This window comes from Cupressus sempervirens, chromosome 3 (genome assembly GCF_028749045.1).
Source record: "Cupressus sempervirens isolate cs-2001-9-10 chromosome 3, ASM2874904v1, whole genome shotgun sequence".
NCBI lineage: Eukaryota > Viridiplantae > Streptophyta > Pinopsida > Cupressales > Cupressaceae > Cupressus > Cupressus sempervirens.
In genome coordinates, this window is record NC_143120.1 from 1,020,158,065 (window position 1) to 1,020,181,822 (window position 23,758).

General features: G+C 35.6%; 1 protein-coding gene across 9 annotated transcripts in view; it reads right to left on the reverse strand.

Annotated features, from left to right (window-relative positions):
* The window catches only part of LOC149570249 (ran-binding protein M homolog), a 212,664-nt gene that overhangs the window by 83,353 nt on the left and 105,553 nt on the right, over positions 1-23,758 (reverse strand). For 8 of the 9 annotated variants that reach the window (XM_089822889.1, XM_089822885.1, XM_089822890.1 and 5 more), the window contains one exon: positions 11,139-11,184. In XM_089822889.1, coding sequence (XP_089679015.1) covers positions 11,139-11,184 — 46 coding nt within the window. Of the gene's footprint in view, positions 1-10,567; positions 10,757-11,138; positions 11,185-23,758 lie in introns of those variants that run through there. The other variant, XM_089822894.1, reaches the window with a different exon arrangement.

Here is a 23,758-nt window from a genome sequence, read left to right on the forward strand (position 1 = left end):
CTTTACCATCGCGTAATAAAGCGACGAGATGGAGGATGTTAGTACAAGCAAGAATCCTAAGGAGGCAAACACTAAGACAAAGAGCATATGATGCCCAAAACACCTTTCTTCTCGAAAATGAAGTGAATAACCGACACCAATATCGATACAGTAGACATGATATGGGTAAAAGATAGAGTAAAGGAACGACAATTGCCCTTGGCAAAAAAGATACAGAAGGCAGTTGCACATCACAGCCTAGGCATCAATACTTTCATTACAACCATGATGAGTGACATCGAAGCAGCACTTGATTTCGAAGATATCAGAGAAGAGGACGTCAATGAAGCAAAGCTTCGATCAAGATTGGATGAGCCTGGAAAGGTTACTATCAAGAAGAGACATTTGAACACCCTTTCCTCCCTCAATGCTTTATTAAGATAATATCTTATACTTTCTATAATAGTCAACTACTTGTCTGTAGTCCGTCTTTCAGTCTAGATAGGAATGTTTCCTATCCCGTCTCTTTTTTCTTCAGTCCAGATAGGAATGTTTCCTATCCTGTCTCTAGTTTTGTTCCTAATTCTGTTTTCAGTCTACGTTGTTTCTTTTAGAAACGATGTCCTTGTAATTCTTTATAAGGAACACATTTGTTCCTCTGTTAATCAATCAATCATCTGAAAATCCGTTAATCTGCCAACTCTTCTTGAATCTTGTAACATGGTATCATAGAAAGTATAAGATATTATCTTAATACCCTCCCTTAATGGTCAACGTATGGATGTCGGAACATTCTGTGATAATTGAGACCCTCCCTGGATCTACAGAATGTTGAAACCAAGAAGCTTTGCCAGAAGAGTGCTATGACTCAAAACAGATTGCATTTACAAAACTTTGTTTTTGTGGAAATAACGGTAAAACCCAGAATCTCACACAACCTTGCGTATTACAGACAACTTGAAATGATTTTTGAGGAAAAAATCAACAAACCCAGAATCTCAAACATCCTTGCGTATTACAAACAACTTGAAATGATTTTTGAGGAGAAAATCAACAAACCCAAAATCTCAAAAACAAATTTAGAAGGCAAAAAATGCAGCTTCGCCTTGATCAGGACCTGGAGAAGTCGGACGCTGCCTAACAACCAGAACAAGTTGATCGGTGTTTCGATATTCGAAGATTGCGATGATGCGCTGCTTCCAGGTTCCATAATTGCGACCATTGAATTTGGAATTATGCTCAAGCAGAATATTTGTCAGAGATGCCATGGCATGTTTTTCAATGAAAAACTGTGAAAATCTGTAAAGGCACGTTCTTCGAGGCAAAAATACGGAAGACCCAAAAGAATCAGAGAATGACCCAGAAGAGAGCTCGAAAAACCCAAAAGGAATCTTTTGTCGTTTTCTGGATCCACTAGCTCGAAAATCGAGGCACAAAAATCGAAGCACCCAGAAAAAACGGACGACAACCCAATTGAGCTCTCGTAAAACGCACCAAGAATTTGCAAACAAAATATTTTTTCGACCCCAAAAATTAGGGTTTCGAAAAAAATGGCCCTGGCTGAAAAAGGCTTGAAAAAACTTCAAATTTCTTGATAAAAAATGGCAGATTTTTCTTCAAGGATCGATGTGCATGGACGAATGGGGCTAGAGTGTGCTGAACAAACACAGGCAAACCCGAGTTTGGGAATTTCTCTAGGCCAAAAACCCTAAGCGGGTTTTAGAGAAATTCAACAAAAATAATTTTGAAAAAATTTAAACAAATAATTTCACGAAGAAATTATAAATTTTTTCGAAAAAATTTAAGTAATAGCTCTGATACCATGTTACAAATGTAAATGGTGGAAAATTTGAATGAATTAATCAGAGATCAAACTGATCTATATATACAAAAAGGAGAGTCGAATAGAATAGAAACATTCTATTCTAGACTATACTAAATATTAGAAACATTCTAATATTTACAGAGATATAATAAGATACAACAGTGAGCATTAAAAGGAAACATGAAGGTTATTTTAATATGCTTTTGTTGAATTTGCAAAAGAATATGAGAAAGATCATGAGAAGACACTACAAGCAACAAGCAGCATGGTGAAATCAGCTAAACTCAAGATGAAACACACACCTTGTCCTCCTATAGAGGAAGTCAACGAAAGGCTAGCTAGGTTCATTGCCTTAGCTAAAAGAACGAAAGAAAAGGGGGGAGTCATATTAGATCATTTAATGTAAGCCCAAGTGGTAATTCTTCTTTCTTCTAGAATAGGACAAGTGTCTATTTCTGATTGGCTGCCATTTTGGTGCCTTCTCATTGGTTGCCACTGTTACACTTTTTTCATTGGTCCATCGACGAGGTGGCATCTTCTCATTGGCCGATGGGGTGGCAACCCTAATTAGGGTTTCTAGGATTCAATCTGGATCGTCGGTTTTGCTTTTGATCTCTACCGTCGATTGTAATTTTGGCATCTATAAAAGGCCATTTGCTCTCATTTGTAAGGGTCAGAGAAAATTGTTGCATAAGATAATACCAAGAAATTTGCTATTTCTTTCTCATTGTTGTGACTTGCATGGTGATTAAGGGCCTTTGGTATTATTGCATGGTTTCTACTTCCAAAAAGTTAGAGTAGATTTCTTTTTTCAAATTGTTGAAGCAAATTTCATTTCAAGTTGCTAAGCAAGAGTAAAGTAGATGGATAGTCGTATGGTAGCATTAGTAGGTGTTTGATAGGGATCAATACTAGACCACTAGCATCCTAGCGACTTGTTGCGAAGCCTTCTATGACAAACTAGTTTATTTTTCCTTTGAATCATTGCATCTATAAAGGTGGGGCTGCTAATTAGCTTTCATTAGATTCGATCTCCGTCCATTTGCTAATCTTTCCATTCATAGGAGTAGGAGTAAAATAGTGAGTAGTTGAAGGTGTAGGAGTAGAATAGCAAGTAGTTGCGTAGTCAAATTTCACTCTAAGAAAGTTAGGAAGGTAGAAGTCAGTAGAACCATTATTGCCTCCTTGCGCAATCAACATTATATGGCGCTACATCCTCCACCATCACCGTCACCATCAACATCACCTGGCACTCATACAAAATCATCACCATCTCACCAAAAGTCCAAGTCATCCTCGAATGAATACCTACGTGATTTCCAGCAAATCACATCGATAAAACTGAGCAAGTATCCACAAGTGTAAGGAACATTGGAGTTATTCTCATATCCCATAAGCAATAACTTTTCAAGAGAGGAATTGTATGTTTGATACTCCGTATCGGATATCCAATTACTAATATGTTATGTAAGTGATACAAAACTCACATCAACATGTCTGCAGCTTATACTTCTTTCTTAATTTGCAGAATAGTTAAGTTATTCTTACTTTTAGGAGTCTTTGTGCCCTAATTGTAAAGATTTTCCATATAGAAGTATGACCAAACTTAGAGCCAAACTAGTACATTTTCAACTAGCCTTTGAGTTAGTGAAGGTTTATCGGTATCATTATTTCAAGCTCTTGATAGAAGTGTACTTAGAGATTCACCCTGCCTATTGCTCGCTCCATGAGTAAGTAGATTCTTTCTTGAAAGATAAGAAGAAAGGATATTGATAACACCCATTTTATAAAATCTCTTGACTTCTTTCTTACCTTGAGTTGATCCAAGGAACGTGAGAAGGGGGAGCCATCTCTTTAAGGTAGGAGAGACTTTGTCTCACACGCTGTGACTGGTCATCCTATTTTGCGACTGGATTTTTACCCAAAACTATCAGTTGCAAAATATCCACCCAACACAAAGTTTTCTCAATCTCACTCGAAAAATCAAATTCCAGATAAGTATGAGGGCTTTGGATCTTCATGCACATGTACATGTAATCAAATTGGATCTTTTGTTGCTCATTTCCTCCAAACAGTTGTGACCATTCATAAAAAGTGTACTTGAAAAAAACCATAAAAGACTCAGTAGGACGCAGACCCAATATAATCAACATACATGATTCTGTTTTTGTGACCCCTATACGTAAAATGTGTGATTTCCAAATGTCTATCGAACTTTAGGTTCTCTGATATTCATTCTTAAAGTGCTCCTTACCAATTTTTGTAAGGGCTTGGGTGCTCAATCCAAAACATTATTCAATATAGGATTTTGTATTGACTAACAGTGTTATACCATCCGTTTTCCTTACAGTCCTAGTGGTTCATAATGATTGGCCATAATGTATAAGCTTTGTATCTATAAACACATGTGGAACCATAATTTTGTCTAAATCTAATTTCCATGGTTTATCCCTAGGCTCCATTTTATCTCTATTGCAGAAAAGTACCAGAACAAGGCTCCACCATGTAACGGAAAGTTAGCATCTCTATATTTCTTGAATTCATCAGAAAAGACAGTCTTTTGACCCCGAAAAGGGAAACCAAGAAATAATTCTAACATCTTTTGAATTAACTTCCCAGTATGAACCTCCTTAGCACTAGCATCTTCTTTTACATGCATTTTAGCAAATAAACAATATGCAAAGCAAAAGGAATTGAACTTACCTTTTGTGCAACTTTGCAAGTACCCCTTCAAATCTTCGTCGCCAACTTTCACCTCTGCTTGCATGTAACTGTGAAATACTCTTTTCATTGAAGTGATCAATTTGCTTTTAATTTGCATTTATGACCCATAATTTTTCGCACATACATTCACCTCGTGAATTGTTCAATTAGTCACATCATCTGAGTGCTCACCTTGTCCTTTAAAAACTCAATAAAACTCTTTTGGCATTTTCACACCTCGATTTTGGGATAATTTCCGATAGAGTAACAAAGTGAAGGATCCTATAGAAATTTTAACTGAATACTTGAAATATATATAATATTTGTGATATGATCGTAGTGCAAGGTTATAACTTTTACTAAAGACTGAAGACATAATAAGGAATGGATTGTTGTTGAAGATACTAACGGTGCCATAGATTGATTGCCTTTTCTATAGCAGTGGTTTTGGCTTTGGAGTTGGAGAACTCGGTCGAAGAAGGGTTGATACTCAGTCAATATAGAGTAGTTCTTGGATGCAGTGTTGGTTGAGGAACTCGGGTACTAATGAAGCTTGGCATAGCTTGTAATGCTCGATGTATATTGCACTCGACATATACTGTATTGCCTTCCTGATTACAATCAAATACAAAGCAAGTAATAGTTCCAACCCAAACCCCAACTAGCTCAGATCACCACAAATCTTGTAGAAACCTCCAACGAGATCTAAACTTGTGCTCGCAAGCCACAAAGAAACCTCCTTGTTTCTAAAGCTGCAACCACTAGCTCTACTCTCAAATTCGCAACTCCAAATTCCTAAACTTGAATATTTGCTCTTCCAACTCTTTGACTAAATTGTCTACAACTCTACCCAAGCCCTCCTTAATACTTGTAAGGCCACAAGTTGGCCTATTGCAAATAGAATCATCTACAACCCAAATAAACATAAAATGCCTTAGTCGGCTTACGACCATTACTAAATACATATAGGATAAACAACCAAGACCCAAATAGGTCTACACACACCTCTATGATCGACCCATGTCACAATCCTATGCTACGCGCATTAAATGCATCGAGTCAATGTTAGAAACAATATTCCACCAAGATAACTGAGAGGTGGGTGAGGGAGAGTGAATCAGTTATCCAATAATTAAAACATTTATTATCCTTTAACAATCTTATCCATTCAACCAAAGTAAACAGCAACCATAACAAGATGCACACAAACAATTACACTAGATATGTTAACTAGGGAAATCCTTGATCAAAGGGAAAACCTCAGTGGGAATGATGCCCACAAGATGATGTACTGATATAAATATTCCTTGTTAGAGGATGGACCCCGTTACGAGTCTATTACAACATTTAATGCATAGAGTCCATGTTTGGAGACTTCGATTCCCTGTTACGAGATTCCAACCCTGTTAGGAGTTATAGTACAATGTATGCAAGAAGAGCCCACTGCCCAAACATGCAATTTCAATCACAAGAAGAGCTCATTGCTCAAACAAGTAATTTACTGTTAAGTTCCTCTTTCCTCTTGTTCTGTCAACCGAACCAATCTCTATCAAACCTTGTAGACCAAGTCACGAACCTCGGATCTAAATATCAAACCTCTAATCAACCAATAAAACCTTGGAAATGAAGTTTTCTTCACTTCCGCTCTACTCTGCTCAACTTCGCATTCCACTCTTGTGTTGCTTACAAATTACTTCCCATGTCATGCTTGATAAAGGAAAACGTCCTTCCTTTATACCGAATCCATAAAAAAATTCCCTGAGTCGGTTGTTCGATCTTCTCAATTAATTATTATAGGACCACATTATGAACACATTACACTTAGTGATAACATTAATCTTCCACCATGCAACTTGAATATCTTTTTGTACACGTAATATTATGACGAGGGAGCTTAACCACGTCATCATCAATATGTCTTCTACACATCCTCAACCCTGATTCTCAAAATAACAATTCTGCTAAGAGATATAACAAGTTTACCAGAACATGACTCTACAAACTCTATCTCAGAACAAACATCACCAAAACTTACATAACTTCTTCTAGACTTAACATTTCTTCACCCGACATTAACTGCATATACTAGATACTTAGAAGTATCTCTCATAACCTCGGATAGTGAGAATACTCAACTAGTTGTCCGTACCAACTTGATCTTTCCGCTATTCTTCTATCAGATACTACAGAAAACTACTAGGTTGACATCAATGACAAACACAGTAATGAATGTAATATATCATCATCTACAATACTCCCCTATAGGAATATCATAAGTCAGCTGATCCAATCTGCAAGAACACAATTCGATGAGCCAAACAGTCGAGTGTCAACAAAACAACCAAGTATTGTTGAGCAATCGTATATTACGAGTCCAATATACGCCAAGTAACACAATATATGTTGAACACAATCTACACCGAGCAACATAGTATATGTCGAGCCCAATACATGTTGAGCACTACAAGCTATGCCGAGCTTCATCAATGACCAAGTTCCTCAGCCAATACTGCACCCAAGAACTACTCTATAATGAACAAGCATCAACCCTTCTTCCACCGAGTTCTCCAACTCCAAAGCCAAAACCACTTCAACATGCAAGATCATCACCTACCCCAAGATGCTCCTGCATCAAAATATATATTGGGATCAACTTCATTTTTCGAGTATCCTAATTTGGTAAGATAACAGTCTATCCCTGTGTACCATGCTTCATAGGCTCGTTTAAACCATTAGAGGGCTTTCTTTAATTTACACACATAGGAATTCTTGTCGTGAGTGATAAAACCTTCTGGTTGTTCTAGGTACACTTGCTCATCAATAACACCATTCAAGAAGGCAACCTTGACATCCATTTGATGAATCTACCATCCTTTGGATGCTGCAATAGCAATAATCTTTCTAATAGAGTTGTATCAAACAACCGGAGTGAATGTCTCTTCATAATCACTTCCACCTTTTTGAGAAATCCCCTAGCTACGAATTTGGCTTTGTGTTTTTCAATACTACCATCAAGTGCATGTTTGATTTTGAATAACCACTTAGAGGAGACAACTGATTTGTCATTAGGTCTAGGTAACATCCAAGACATCATTTTTTAATATGGATTGATATTCTTTAATGATTGCATCTTTCCAAGCTTAACATGACAAAGCCTCTTCAACACTTGATGGTTTAAATTTGATGAGTTCAACTATGAGAGCAACATAACACGAATGACTTCTAGTTTTCTTACTTTCTCTAAAGATGACACCAGGTTCTATATTGTTTTCTTCAAGCATCTTCCTTGCCCATAGTGGCATTTTCTTTTTGTTAGGGATTTAAATATTTCCAATATTTGATGATAAGGGTTCATGATCTTCTAAATAATTCTCCCTCTGATTCTCAACTATAGGGTTTTCATCTAGCTATAGTTGTTTCCTCGTTTGATTCTTCACTACTTTAGAGAGGTTATATGCAGTCTCTTCTTCAAATTTAACATCTCTGTTCATTTCTATAGTTCTTCGTCCTAGAATGTAAACTTTGTAACCTTTGGAGGATTCACTAATACCCAACAAATACGCCTTTCTTCCCAGAGGGCTCTAGATTAAATCTCTTTTTCTTGGGGACATGAATATATACAAGACAACCAAAGATTCTCAAGTGACTTAAATCTGGCTTGTTTCCCATAAAGGCTTCTTTAAGAGTGACATTCTTAAATATTAAGGATGTCCATTTTGGATATATAGTATATATTGTTGTATTTAAAGATTCAACCTAGAATGAGACGTGAAGATTTTGATCATGCATAATAGCTTTTGGAGATTAAATGATAGTATTGCCCTGCATGTAACAGTACAAACCTTTTCAACTTAGTTTCACATTTCTCTAAGTTTAGTTCATTATGTAATTGGTTGGTATTGATCGATCAATCGACCTCAATTGATATAATGATTCCTTTTACTGAAGGCTCTCATCAAGTCTTTTTAGTTTTTCTGTATGTTGAACCTATGCTTGACTGTTGAAGCCTTCAACGTCATTTTTCTCATTTTTGAGTGTGTGTTTGTTAGTTTTTGGTCTTTTGGTCTATACAAGAGCTCAATCAGACTTGGCCATCGAAAGATATGATCATATCAGTACCTAAAAGGTGGACTCTACAGATGCAATTGCATATTTTTAAAAAATATCATGTTATATTTTAACGTTGACATTTTTTGAAAAATATAACATAAATCCACTCTATGTTATGTTTTTAAGTTACTTTATCACTTAAGTGACTTTATTAACTATATAGTTTGATTTAATTTGAGTTACTTTATGTTTTAATTTAAAACATCTAAGTAAATATTACTTTTTGAATGATATTTGCACATATTTATTAAACTATATAGTGTTAGTATTTTTTTTAGCCAAGTAAGTAATATTTCCTCAAAAATCAATTAGACATGTGCTTAATTCATCACTTAAGTTGTGCATGACATGACTTACAACCCAATTACATGTAAGGGATTTTCATCATAGACAACTACAAGTGGATTTAATTTTGGATAATAGTATTTTGCATGAATAGAGTATAATAATAAATATATGATCTCTTTCCTTTTGAGCGGTGAGCAGTCTTACACAAGCAGTACGTTGGCTTGTCTACACATAGCCAACGCATTTGCCCTGGTGGAACCCTCATTCAATTTCATTTGGCCGTATAATCAAAAAAATAATTTTTGCAACTTAAACATTTCTAGTATCCAACTTTTCCGAGCTACGACATGACGACTTTCCAATCAGGCTTCGCCTAGTTAATAGCCTATTGGCTAGAATATATATTTTCTCCAACAAGATGAAAACTTTTCAGAACTATGACTACACAAGATGGAGGGATACACTTCTTTGATACCACTATAATATCCCTAACTAGATGTTTGCCCCACATCTCATATATAAATCTCAAAAAAATTTAAACAATAATTTCATGAGTACATCTCAGATTTCACCAGCAAAACCCCATCAAATAACCAGATAAAAAGAAGTCCCAAATTGTTATTGTGATAAATCTCCAACAGAAATACATTTCACTAACAATATTTCCTTGTAGTTCATCACTAAAACGACTGAGAAATCCAATCATAATTACATAAAATAAAGCAAGATTGGAAATGAAAAATTTGAACCTAAAGCACAACACGAAACACCTACGCGATCAAGTATTCCTGTCCTCTCACCTACTTAAAGTTGAAGCTTTCAAAAACTCCCCGAAAGAGAAAATGTAATCCAAGTTAATAAAATAAAATATATCTCCAAGTGAACAAGATTTCTTCTTTTAAGACTCAGCGATGTGACACTTAACTTCCTTCTCCTGCCCTTTTGTCTTATTCCCCCTTTGTCACCTTTTAGCCCACTTTAAAATATTAAAGTGACCCCTTTAATAACTTACATTAAGCTCTCAAAAGACAATTTTAATATTTCATGAATTTTGTTATGTTACTCAAAGGAAACTTTATTCCTAATCATCAGTCCTCTTTGTTATGTTACTTAGATTTTCATAAATGCCATAAAATCCCACATTTTTCTATTCTCATATTTAAGATGGAGGAAAGAAAATGATCATCATCATTTAGTCAATGTACTATGATATGAATATCCTTACAAGCATGATGTTACTTTGAATAGAATATCGCAAGTTGAATCTAACTTTGGACATTAAAAATATTTTCTCTTTCCATTCATTATGGATAAGATGTGACACTTAAATTCCTTCTCCTACCCTTTTATATTATTCCCCCTTTATCACCTTTTAGCTCACTTTAAAATATTAAAGTGACCCCTTTAATAGCTTAAATTAAGCTCTAAAAAAGCCAAATTTAATATTTCATGGATTTTGTTACGTTACTCAAAAGAAACTTTATTCTTAATCATCAATCCCCTTTGTTTATGTTACTCAGATTTTCATAAATGCCATGAAATCCCACATTTTCTATTCTCATATTTAAGATGAAGGAAAGAAAATGATTATCATCATTTAGTAAATGTACTATGATATGAATATCCTTACAAGCATGATGTTACTTTGAATAGAATATCACAAGTTGAATCCAACTTTGAACATTAAAAATATGTTTTCTCTTTCCATTCATGATGAATAACAAGCCCAAACTATGTTCATGTTTTCACTCATTGTTGAAAATGATCCAGTGAATATTCTTGAAAGATAAAATTCGTCAAGGCCCCTTCCATGGAGAAAACTGAAGTTGATGGTCTTATATTTTATGTTATCTGACAAGCAATCCATAAAGTTCTTTAACAAAAATAAACTAGCAAATAAAAAATACATTTTCCAATAGTTCCATTAATATGCTGAAAAGAGTAAGAATAACTAATTTCATTGCAACAAAGTGAAGTTGTATCATGTACCAACACCAATAATACAGAAGCAAGAATATCGTCCTGATTCCATATTAAGCAAAACCTTTTTTTTATATTGGATTCACTGCCATCAACAAACTAGGATAAAAGTGCAAGTAACTAATCCATATTATCATAGGCTTCATTATCACTTTCTTGGTCCAAATCCTAATTGTTGTATTAAAACTGGATTGTCCTAAATATTACTAAAGACTTTGATCAGTATCAAACATAATTAGTCATAGATGAATACCTGAATATCAAAGACAAAATCTTGTTGCCCAAAATTCACAGTCACCCTAAAGATCAACACACCCAAAAGCAATAAGAGAACTTTTAGGATGTGTTTATAAAAACAAAATTCATGTTGCTTACAAAGAGAACAGAAAAAAAGACAGTCTCCATTTGGATCCAGCAATATAAAATGAACTTCACTAATAAATCATTGGTACTAATCTCTCTCAAAATATAGATCACAGTTCAAAATTTGAGCATGCATCTTATATAGTGCAGATGATGATGTTAAAGACTATACACCAGCAACTGTAGAAGATGATAAATCTCAGTGTTATATACCACAAATATACCAAGTTCCATAAAAGTTGATTCAATGTTGATACAAGATGTTCAGCAATCAATCTCCATGATTAATCAATATTCATCACAGGCTGTACAGAAGTACTTATAATATATATAAATTGAGAAATCTCGATAAAGGCATATGCAATGATAAACACAAGCAACGTTGAGTATTTCTAGTGAATGAACAACATTGGAACACTGGTTACAAGACAATTACACAACAAAGAGCCATTGGGAGTAATTCAAGCATTCGAATGAAGTATGCATAACAGCAATTAATGGTCAAAGTAAAACCAAATAGGGTTTATGTCTTCATAGACGCAGCATATTGCAAATATGGCAACAAACAGATTGTTTGGAAGAATATTCGAAGAGATGTTAAGATAAATTAGACTCATCATGAATGTCCAGCCAACAAGTATCAACTTTTGAAGCCAAAATATTATCAGGAGAATGCTTGCTAGAATGATGGAGTTCTTAATTTCCGCGTCTCATAGAGCTGACTGGGCATGAACAATATGTTTATGACTTCAATCATTCTTCAGTAAATTTACTTCTAATTGATTTTTTGTTATCGATGCAGGCATATGGAGAAATACGGAAGCATCCACGGCTAGACAGGAAATGATTTGCAACATCAAGGATATTATACTCAAGGCTGATAGCAATTTTCAGAAAATTAATCTTTACCCCAATACGACATGGCTAGAAGCGGCTTTGGTGGTTAGAGAAGATGCAAATATTTTAAATTAACTTTTAAAATTGCCAATTAGTTCTAAATTGCAAAAAGAAATTAAATGGTGCCATTTTTCAATATTAAATTACCAATTTCATTAAAGGCAAAAAGTTTTCAAGACAACTTTAATCTATTAAAATCAATTTTTTTGCAATTTTTTACCCAAATCGATTTTGCTACGCCAATACATTTATTTATTTATTTATTGACAAAAATAAAATAAAATTTCTTCTAAAGCCAAAAATCGATTTTTGCAATTTTATTTCACCATCACAAAAATTAATCTTTTCACCAAAAATAATCAAGATTTTCCAAAAGACCAAATTTAACAAAATTTTCATTTTTGAAAATTATCCAAATTTTCAAAAGAAAAATGTCTAAGTACAAAATTCACAATTTTATCCTGCCAAGTATTGCTCTTTAAAATTTGTTCGGCTCAAGGATGAAATTGATGGCTCTAGAAATTCAAGTTGAAATTGGGTGAAAATAAATCTAACCCTCTCCCCACTGGCCCTGAAGGTGTCCAAGGTGTGAAATCTTCAAATTTGAAACCTCTAGACTGAAAATTGCTAAGGCAATCGAAAAAAGGGGGGTCCCCAAAATTTTGGGGCGATAGTGTGAAAACCTCACAACAGGTTCTTCATATTTAATAGGTTTTTCATCGCTGAAAGTATGCGCAGGTATTTCATCAATCGATGCCTCTCCTTCCTTCACTTCTCTGTATTCTGTCGGAAATGTGTTCTTTTCATTTCCCTTACTTCCTTCTTCAACCCCTAACATGTAACAACTCAGAAAGAGTTCATAGTCCTCCATTTGCCAATGGAGTAGGCCATTCACCGAGTCCAAGTTCATGTCTAAGGCCAAAATACCTATCAATGGTGTTATGCAAAAGTTCCATTGTGAGAGAGAAACAAAGTATGCGGTGGTCAAATTTAACAATCCAAATACTCAAATTCTTTTGAGTCAGCTGGAATGGGTAATTACTACCTACATCTTGATAAAGTATGAGAATTTGCAAAACATTGGACAAGTAGCTTTGAAAGTTCCTTTTTTCTTTCAAATGTCGAAAGATTTGTTAATGCTACTAAAGATCAAGAGGAGGTTGTTATTCCAAATCAACCACTAGTCATAGTTGAAGAAAAGATTGTTCCCGAAGACGATCCTATGGATCTTCTTAAAGAAGAGATTGTTTTTGAAGAGGATTCTACGGATTCCCTCAAAGGAAAAATTATTGTTATAGATTGTGAAGCAAGCACAACTCACACTAATAACTTCTACACCATGGAGTTCGATGGAGTTGTGCTTCCATGGGATCTGGTGCAAGAATTGTGCTGATTTCACTTGAAGGGAAGTTTTTCCGTTATTCATAATGTTGCAGTTTCCAAATACCAATAACACGACTGAATATGAGGCCTTGATATTGGGATTATATATGGCATAGATCAAAGGAATCCAAAACCTATATGTCAAAAGAGATGTTGAATCAGTGGTATGTCAAGTTAAGGGTTAGTATCAAGCTCGAAATGACCGACTTAGACATTAGCGTGATTTAGTCTGGGTTCAACAAGATAGCTGATGCTTTCAATATCTCAGTGATTCACTAGGAAATAAATGATGATTCCCTAGAAAATAAATGATAGGGTTGATTCACTTGTCATTTCAACATTCCGCTCATTCTTCATCAAGACTTTGAGGATGGCATATACAACATACAATTGGTTTACCGACCAAGTGTCCTGGATAATTGTGAACATTGGCAAGTGTTCAATGATGATACTCAGATCTCCAATTTCCTTGAAACCAAGGAGCAATTTGATGATGTGTATTTTGAAGGAGGCAAAAAAATAACCAAATGAAGTCATCTCTAATGAGGATCATGATATTGGTTAGGAAGTTATTGAATTCAAAGGAAATAAGATCCCCAAGGTTCTAATTTCCTTGAAAAAGCTTTTTGATAGGCGCCACAGGTATGTCAAAGAGAAACAAAAGACAAGGACAAGTTGTTCGGGATAGTAAAAAGAATTGCAACATTGGGATTGAAGAGGAGCCAAAACTGGTTAACAGTGGTAACTAGTGCATTGATGAGGAGGAGAAATTCATAGCATTGGTTCATGAATATTGCACTAGCTTACTCCTACGAAGATCTGAAGTCTTTCTGTCCCAAGGAAATCCAGCATGACATCCCTTTGATGTTTGCCACTTAACCTTTTCGCCAAAAGCAGCAGTAACACAATCCAAAGATTTCGGGTGTCATTCTATCCGAAATTCAAAAGATGTTGGAGGCAGGTATTATCATTCCTATCCATCATTCATTATGGGTAACTAACATAGTTCCTAACGAAAAGAAGAATGGAGAAATCCGCAAGTGTGGATTTGCGCAATCTCAATCAATCATCTCTCAAGAATAACTATCCACTACAAGTCATGGACCAAGTGTTACAATTTGTCACTACTTCAAAGATGTTAACTTTTGTGGATGGTTTTTTAGGCTACAATCAAATTGAAGTCCGTGAACATGATTAGTATAAGACGGTGTTCACTACCCTAAAGGGAACATTTGCATACCAGAAAATGTCTTTTGGTCTCATCAACGTCAGGGCCACATTTCAACAAGCAATGGATCTTTCTTTCAAAGTTCTTATCAATGAAAGCATTGTCGTATATCTTAATGACTTGATTGTTTTCTCCAAAACACATCAAGATCATTTTTATCATCTCCAACAAGTCTTGGAATGATGCTAACAACATGGCATATCACTGAACACCAAGAAGTCAATTTTCAGTCTAATGGAAGGCAACTTCTTGGGACACATAGTCTCCAAAGAAGGTATTAAAATTGATCCAGACAGGGTACATGCAATTCAAAGCCTCTCTTTGCTATCATACAAGACAACAGTTCACTCTTTCTTCGGGAAGGTGAATTTCTTGAAAAGGTTTGTGCAAGATTTTGATAAAAAGACTCATCATATCGTTGATATGATGAAAGGAAAAGATGCCTTTCATTGGAGTCAAGAAGGGAGCACAGCATTCGCATAAATCAAAAATGCAATAGCACACGCATCCACGCTAGTGTGCCCTGATTACACAAAGAGCTTCATCATGTATAGTTATGGTTCTGAGCATACTATGTCTGTCATCTTGCTGCAAAGGAATGATGAAGGTATTGAATCACCCATTTCATTCATTAGTTGCCTTTTGAAGGTTCAAGAGTTGAAATACAGTTAGATGGAGAAGCATGCTTATGCTGTTGTCAAAGCAATGAAGCATTTCAAGTTCTACATTTTGAACTCACGTATCATTGCTCTAGCTCTAGATACTACTATCAAGACCATCTTAACACAAATAGAGTTTGTGTCATGTCCCCAATTTCTGCCCTTCCTTAGTGACAACATTTCTAGCAGGGTTGGTCTATTATATGGTTCCCATAGGCCAGCAGAGCGTAGAGGGAACCAACCCAGGGACTTTGAGAGTCATGCATGAGCTTCCCAAGTAGTTTGGAGCAGTAGACAACAGTTTCCTACAATTTAGGAGGTATTCATAATTCGTAGGGATTGACTAGGAGTGATCTAGGAGGCATTTGGAGACCTCGGCGAACGTTTTGGAGACTTAGAGTGCATCTCCTATTTTTTAGGAGGCATTTCTATTTTTTAGGAGGAACTCCCAGTTTACTGACAGCTCTCTCAGAGGCGCACACAGCAAGGGAGTCATTGGGACTCAATTTTGGTTGATTGGGGCTGTCTCCTACTTTTTAGGAGCATTCCTAGATTTTAGGGATGGACTACTAGTTGACGCATCTTGTCCGACATCAGTCACAAACAGGTGACAAGGTCAGATTCATGTTTGATTGGTCATTTTGGGCCTTTTGCGACCATTTGGGAAATATTTTAATATATTTTAATATTTCTTAAGTTGGCGATTAAATAAATTAAAATAAGGTTAATAATATAACCATTTTGGAGTAATAAGGGGATTTTGGCTTCAGTTGATCAGGTACACCTATGTGTTATAGCTCGTTGGAAAGGTCTCGAATTATTATACATAATTTTTACTATCTGTGGACTTTTTGGTGCCTTCAGCAATGGAATTTTAATAAAGTAATGTTTTTCCTATAGCATGGACAACTTTAATTGGGAAAATGTTATTTTATTATATTTTATTTAAAGGGCAAAGTGTAATTTCCTTTTAGGGTTCGATTTACAGTTGGAAGGGGATATAAGGAGATGGAGACCTAATTTCTTATTATCTTTTGCATATTGAAAAACTTGTTTTTGTGAATTGGCTCTGAGAGAGCAATTCTTCATCTGGGACGCAAACCCCAGGTTCTAGATTGGCTGGGATGTAGCCCTCAACAATTATTGGCATTGGATTCTTCAGACAATGTGCGTTGCTATCAGGGACAGAGTACACCATTCTTTATTGTGAATTCAGGTTGCAAATTTATGGTTTCAGCATTACAGATTGATTCTTTCAGCTGGGACGTGATTCCTTGCAGTCTTACGGCTGCCATTTGCAACAGTTTGCAATCATTGTTGGATGTAAGCTCCTTGGAACTGCATTGGATTTATTATTTGGCTTTATAAATCAGAAATCTGCCTGGTACGATTTATAGCAATTCTGATTTGGCTCTATGTTCTTATTTATTTTCAGTCTCCTCTCATGTTTATTGTTCATTATTCATTACTATTGTAAAAACTATCAAAAAACACAAAACAAAAACAAAACCTTCTACAACTTCTGTCTATTCTCAAAGACCATCAAAGAAATCACAAGAAAATATAGTTTATTAATTAAAAACTACAGCAGATCAGCAAGGGCATCTATCAAGGATCTTTCAGTTTGGTACGAAGAGAGGAAACTAGATTTCCAAGATTCAGGAATATGATATGGAGAGATGACAAACCAAGCTAGTTCGTGGCAAGGGACTTTGTTTGCTTAAGGCTGAAAATATACTTTTGCAACTAGAGAGTGAGAATTGTCCTTCTCTTGCTACTGTCCTATTTGTTAGCTAAGTGGTATTTTGATATGTCTCATTATCTGACTTATGGTGAATGCCCCACGTATTTATCATACAAAGAACAAACGACTCAAGTTAAAGGCTACTGATTTTATTCTTGAAGAGAATTGTCTTTACAACTAGGGAATTGATGGAACTTTTCTACGCTGCGTGCATAAGCTTCAACAAGTTTGGATTCAAGAATGCTTCCATAATCAAGCTTATGGGACACTTCTCAGCACCTGTTATAGATCCTGAGAGCCTAGTATTATTGGGCCATATTTTTCAACGATGCTCATCAGTGGGTAAGAAAATGCAAATTGTGTCAACAATTTGCAATAAACAAAAGATTGTTTCTTTGCCATTGGAGGCAATAGTGATCAAGGAACCATTTCAACAGTGGTGAATTTATTTCATCGGTACCATCAATCCGCCTTCCAGCAAAGGTCACACTCATATCCTCGCAGCAGCAACGGATTACTTCACCAAGTGGGTGGAGGCAATCCCTATCAAGGGCTCTACCTCAAAAATAATTTGTGACATCCTAAAGCAAAACATCATTTCAAGTTTTGGTGGTCCAAATTAGGTTGTCATGGACAACACAATTGCTTCATAGATAGATTCAGAATGAAATAGATTTCTTGAATATAGAAACATTGTCTAGTGCTTTCAAATATGCATAAACTGGGAAGTTCAAACAAAAAGGGAGGGAAAATATAATGAACAACAAATAAAAAGGTGAAGGTAATAAGTCAATCGGAAAACAAATGGACAAGGAACCATCTCCAAATTCACCAACAAAGAAGACATGGGGTAAAGAAAACATGGCAAGAATCAGGTATGTGGTGTGAAGTCCATAAAAGTCCCTCTCATAACACTAAATATTGTAGAACTGTAAAAAATTTAATGATGGAAACCCATGAAGAAGCTATTGAACCCAAGGTGACAGATTTTGTTAAACAAAAGGAGGACGAACAAATAATTGAGGCTGACCCATATGCCACAGTGGCCATTGCAAAGGTATTTGCTCATGATGATGAAGAGAGATTATTCTATTCACAAATGTGGATAGGAGGAAAAGCTTTACATTTTATTGTTGATACTAATAGTCAAAAGAATTTGATATCTTCTAAGATTGTAAAAAGATTGAATCTGAAGACAACATCACACCCGCAACCATATTCTATGGGGTGGGTGAGCCAAGGGCGAGATATTCAAGTAAACAAGCAATGTTGTCTTTCATTTTCCATAAAACCATTCAAAGATGATGTGATGTGTGATGTAGCTCCTCTTGATGTGTGTGATAATCTTCTAAGATTGTAAAAAGATTGAATCTAAAGACAACATCACACCCCCAACCATATTCTATGGGGTGGGTGAGCCAAGGGCGAGATATTCAAGTAAACAAGCAATGTTGTCTTTCATTTTCCATAAAACCATTCAAAGATGATGTGATATGTGATGTAGCTCCTCTTGATGTGTGTGATATTCTGTTAGGGCAGCCATACATGTATCAACATCATGGAGTGTATAACTTAAGGCCACAATGTAGAAGGTTAATAGCCCAAACTGGTACATTTGTGTTATTAATGATCTGTCTTGAGGAACAAAAGAAAAAAGAGTGTGATTCCCATTCCATGGTGTCCATCACAACAAAACAACAAAGATCAATGGATCAGATTTTAACAAAATATCAAAATGTGTTTTGAGTTACCAAGGGTACCCTCACTTCACCAAGTTAGAAATACTATTGATTTGATACCAAGAAACCCATTGCCTAATGAGCCAGTCTATAGGAGGTTGGTTCAAAAAAATGATGCGATCAAAAAGCATACACAAGAATTAATTCAGAAAGGACATATCCACCCAAGTGCATCTCTCTGTGGTCGCCCAATTGCTCTTGCAAAGAAAAAGGATGGTACATGGAGGCTTTGTATTGATTACAAACCATTGAATAAGATCACTATAAAACATAGATACCCAATTCCTTGGATAGATGTTCTCTTAGACCATCTTAGAGGAGAATTATTCTTCACTAAAATTGACTTGAAATTTAGGTGCCATCAAGTACCAATTGTGATGCAGGAGCATCCTAGGTTGCATAGTTATCTTGCATAATTTCTTTCTTCTTAGTTCTGCCAAGTTGCAATGCCTTGCATTGCATAGTTCTTAGTAGTTTCGGAGTTCGTAGTGATTGCCAAGTTTATTGGTTTATGCCGAGTTTACAATTGGTGTTGAGTTCGCAGTGGTTACCGAGTTCGCAATGATTGCCGAGTTCCTTTGGTTGCCAAATGACATTATTTCTTTGAAGTCTTCATTTGCCGAGTTGTCTGTATGCGATTTCTTGTTGGGGCTGAACTTTGCATTTAATTTAGTGATAGGTATCTATTGTGAGCCAACTTGTGGCTTATTTTAGAATTTAATATGAGAGATTATTTTGTTGTAATTACAACAAGCCAACTTGTGCTCATGCATGTATTTAAGAAGTGTTGGTTAGAGTCTTAGTGGGGAATGATCCTTAGAGGGAGCAGAATGCGAAGTTTGATCATTGAAGATTGTAATAGAATTCTAATGTGGTCGTAACCCAAAAGGCCTTACAATTGGGCATGTATTTATTATCTTGATGAATATGAAGGCATTTTGTTCCTCTACCTCCCGAATTGCTATTATTTGATGTTTGTTTCCGTTATGTTTACTCTTGCAGGTGACTTGTATAGAGGGGTGTGCCATTGGCCCTAGCTTTCTCCCGTCTTCCCTGCATCAGGTGGTATCAAAGCTCGAGGTTTTTCCTTGTGGAGATTGAATCGTGTAGAACCCTAAGTGAATTTGGATTGTCAGGTTGCAGATCTGTGGATTTGACCTACACCTTGCAGAGGGTTACGATCTTGTAGGAACCTGATTTGTAAAGATGGTTCGAGGTAGAGGAAATGTTGACAATACCATACTGGATACATTGAGACAAATTGTAGCTAGATTAGATGTTGTAGAGAGCCTAGAGGGATGGAGCACATCTTGATGATGTAAGTGATGATGAAGCAGTTGCAGCAAACCCTAATCTTGACCTTGAAGAAGATCAAGATGAGGCAAGGTTGTTGAGAGTGTTGTCTAGGGCTAATTCAAAGTTTGTTGTTGAATCTGTTCCTTATGATGGAAACTAGGTACCAATATTATGTTGGATTGGATCTTTGATATGGAAAAGTTCTTTGAGTATGAAAACACTCCTGATAATAGGATGGTTAAGATAGCAGTTACAAGGTTGAAAGGACATGCCTCACTATGGTGGGAGCATTTACAAACTGATAAACGAAGAACAGGAACAAAGAAGATCAATACTTCGCCGAAGATGGTGAATAGGGTGAAGAACAAATTCTAGCCTGCTTATTACATGAGTGTGAAGGAGTATACTGAGGAATTCTATCGATTGGACATGTGGATGACGATGTTGAAAAAATTGCAAGGTACATAAATGTATTGAGATCTGGAATTCAAGATGTGATAAGTTTTGTGAAATTGGAAAGTGTAGAGGAAGCATATCAATATGCCTTGAAAGTTGAGGAGATCTTGACAAAGAAACATGAACAAAGACAAAGAGGTAGAGGAGGTAGATTCCAGAGAGACAGAGGTAGATCTTATGGAGAAGGTGGTAGATATGGCAGTTCTATGCAATGTAAGGGACAATCTGAATAGAAGAATGATGATAAAGGCAAGACCGAGTGGAAAGGTGGTTATTCTTATTGAGGAAGTATTGATTCTTACCGAGGAAGAGGTAATTCTTATTCTAGAAGTGGTTTTTGTGGTAATTGTTTCAGATGCGGTAAAGGAGGGCATAAATATTTTGAAAGTAGATACTCTGAAAGTGAGCAAGGTGGTAGAAATGCTATGGTTCAAGGAGACACTGAGGGTTCATCTAGTGGACCTGAACCTGGAAAGAATCTGATGGTGAGAAGAATCTTATATAATAAGGGAAGTGATGAGGAACCTGTCCTAAGAAGAAGTTTTTTCAAGACCAAATGTAAGATGGCTAGAAAATGTTGCAAGATGATCATTGATAGTGGAAGTTCTACAAATTTGACATCAGAAGAGTTGGTTACAAAGTTGCATTTACAGAGGTTGGAGCATCCTAAACCTTATCACGTTTCATAGATGATGAACATAAGATATTGGTAAGTGAACAATGCATTGTGAAGTTCAAGATTGGACATTATTTTGATGAGGTTCTATGTGATATTATGTCTATAGATTGTTGTCATATTTTGTTGGGTAGACCATGGCAATATGATAGATATGTTGTACATGATGGAAGATTGAATCAATATACTCTTTGGGTGAATGGGAAGAAGCAAATATTGTTTCCTTTGGTTGAAAGTCCAGATGAGGTTAAATGTAATACTATGAGAATTTGCATGGTCAATGGTAAGAAATTTGAAAAGAAAATGAAGAAGAATCAAGTATGTTTTGCCATAATTCCTAGGAGATCGAGTTGTGCCAGTAGCAATTGAGTATCAAAAAACAATGATAACCAAGTGTCAATCAGTAATGACCGAGTGACAGCAAAAACTGGTACTATTGATCGAGTGCCAGTGGAAATTATAGAATTGTTGAATGAGTATAAGGATATTGTTGCAGAGGATATATTAGATGGTCTACCTCCAATGAGAAGTATAAAGTCATTGTATGGATCTGATTCCTCGAGCTAGTTTGTCGAATAAAGCACCATATAGATTGACACCTACTGAAAATGAAGAACATAACAGACAAGTGCATGAATTTTTGTAGAAGGGTTTGATCAGAGAAAGTTTGAGTCCATGTGTTGTACCTGTCGTATTAGCACCTAAGAAGAATGGAGAATGGAGAAAACGTATTGATTCTAGAGCTATTAACAAGATCACAATGAAATATAAGTTTCCTATGCCATGGATGGATGACATAACAAATTGTTTGAGTGGAGCAAAGTATTTTACTAAGATTGATTTGAGGAGTGGCTATCACCATATCAAAATCAAAGAAGGTGATGAATGGAAGACTACTTTCAAGGCAAACGATGGTTTGTATAAATGGTTGGTTGTGTATTTTGGTCTGACTAATGCACCTAGTACTTTCATGAGGTTGATGAATGAAGTTCGGAAGATGTTCTTGGGTAAGTTTGTGATTGTTTACTTGAATGATATTTTGATATTCAGTAAGACTAAGGAAGAACATCTTGAGCATGTTAGACACGTATTCCAGAAATTGAAAGAGGAAAAAATGATGATTAATTTGAAGAAGTGTTCTTTTATGCAAGAGGAGATTGTGTATTTGGGATTTGTGATTTCAATTAATGGATCATGAGAAGGTTAAAGCAATTTTGGAGTGGCCTACACCTAAGAATGTGGGTGAGGTAAGATCATTTCATAGTTTGGCTAGTTTTTACAGCAAGTCTATAAGGAATTTCAGTTATGTTTGTAATGCTATTACTGAGACAATGAGAGGAGATAAAAAGGAATTCAAGTGGACACATGGAGCTGATAATAGTTTTGAGACTTTGGAATCAAAAGTTCTTGAGTTACCTGTATTAGCTTTCCCTAATTTCGATAAGGTATTTCAAGTTGAATATGATGCAAGTGGTAGTGCAATAGGAGTTGTATTAAGTCCAAAAGGAAAACCTATTGCTTTCTTTAGTAAGAAGTTGAATGAGAAGTATTTTGTGTATGATCAAGAATTTTATGCTATTGTTCAAGCCTTGAAGAAGTGGAGACATTATTTGATTCCTAAAGAGTTTTTGTTGGATACTAATCATAAAACTTTACAGTCCTTGAGAAGTCAACATAAATAGAATCAAAGACATATGAAGTGGGTTGAGTATTTGCAGAGTTTTACATTTGTGATTAAGCATAAGAGTGGAGTTACTAACCAAGTTGCTGATGCATTGAGTAGAAAGCATTCTTTGTTCACCAAGATGAACGTTGAAGTTCTTGGTTTTGATGAGATGAAAGAGTTGTGTGACACTGATCCTAATTTTTCTAAGATGTGAAGAGAATGCAGAGCACCTAGTTTGATAGAACAACCAAGTAAGTTTGGTGAGTATTTTATTCAAGAAGGTATGTTGTTTACGGGTATTCAATTGTGTATTCCTAAGAGTTCTATGAAATTGAATTTGATTAAGGAAAAGCATAGTGGTGGATTGGCTGGACATTTTGGAATTGACAAGACATTCAATTTATTGAAAGAGAAGTATTATTGGCCTCAAATGTACAAGGATGTTAAAAATTTGTAAAGAGTTGTGGAGTTTGTCAAGTTGCAAAAGGATTAAGTTAGAATAATGGTTTGTACACACCTATTTTTGTTCTTGAGAAACCTTGGAGTGATATCAGTATAGATTTTTTTCTTGGATTGCCTAAGATGGTGAAGGAGTATGATTATATATTTGTTGTTGTGGATAGATTTTCTAAGATGGCCCATTTTGTACCTTGTAAGAAGACATCTGATGCGGAGCATGTTACTGAGATTTTCTTTAAAGAGATTGTTAGATTACATGGATTACTAAAAAATATTATTTCTGACAGAGATAGTAAGTTTGTTGGTT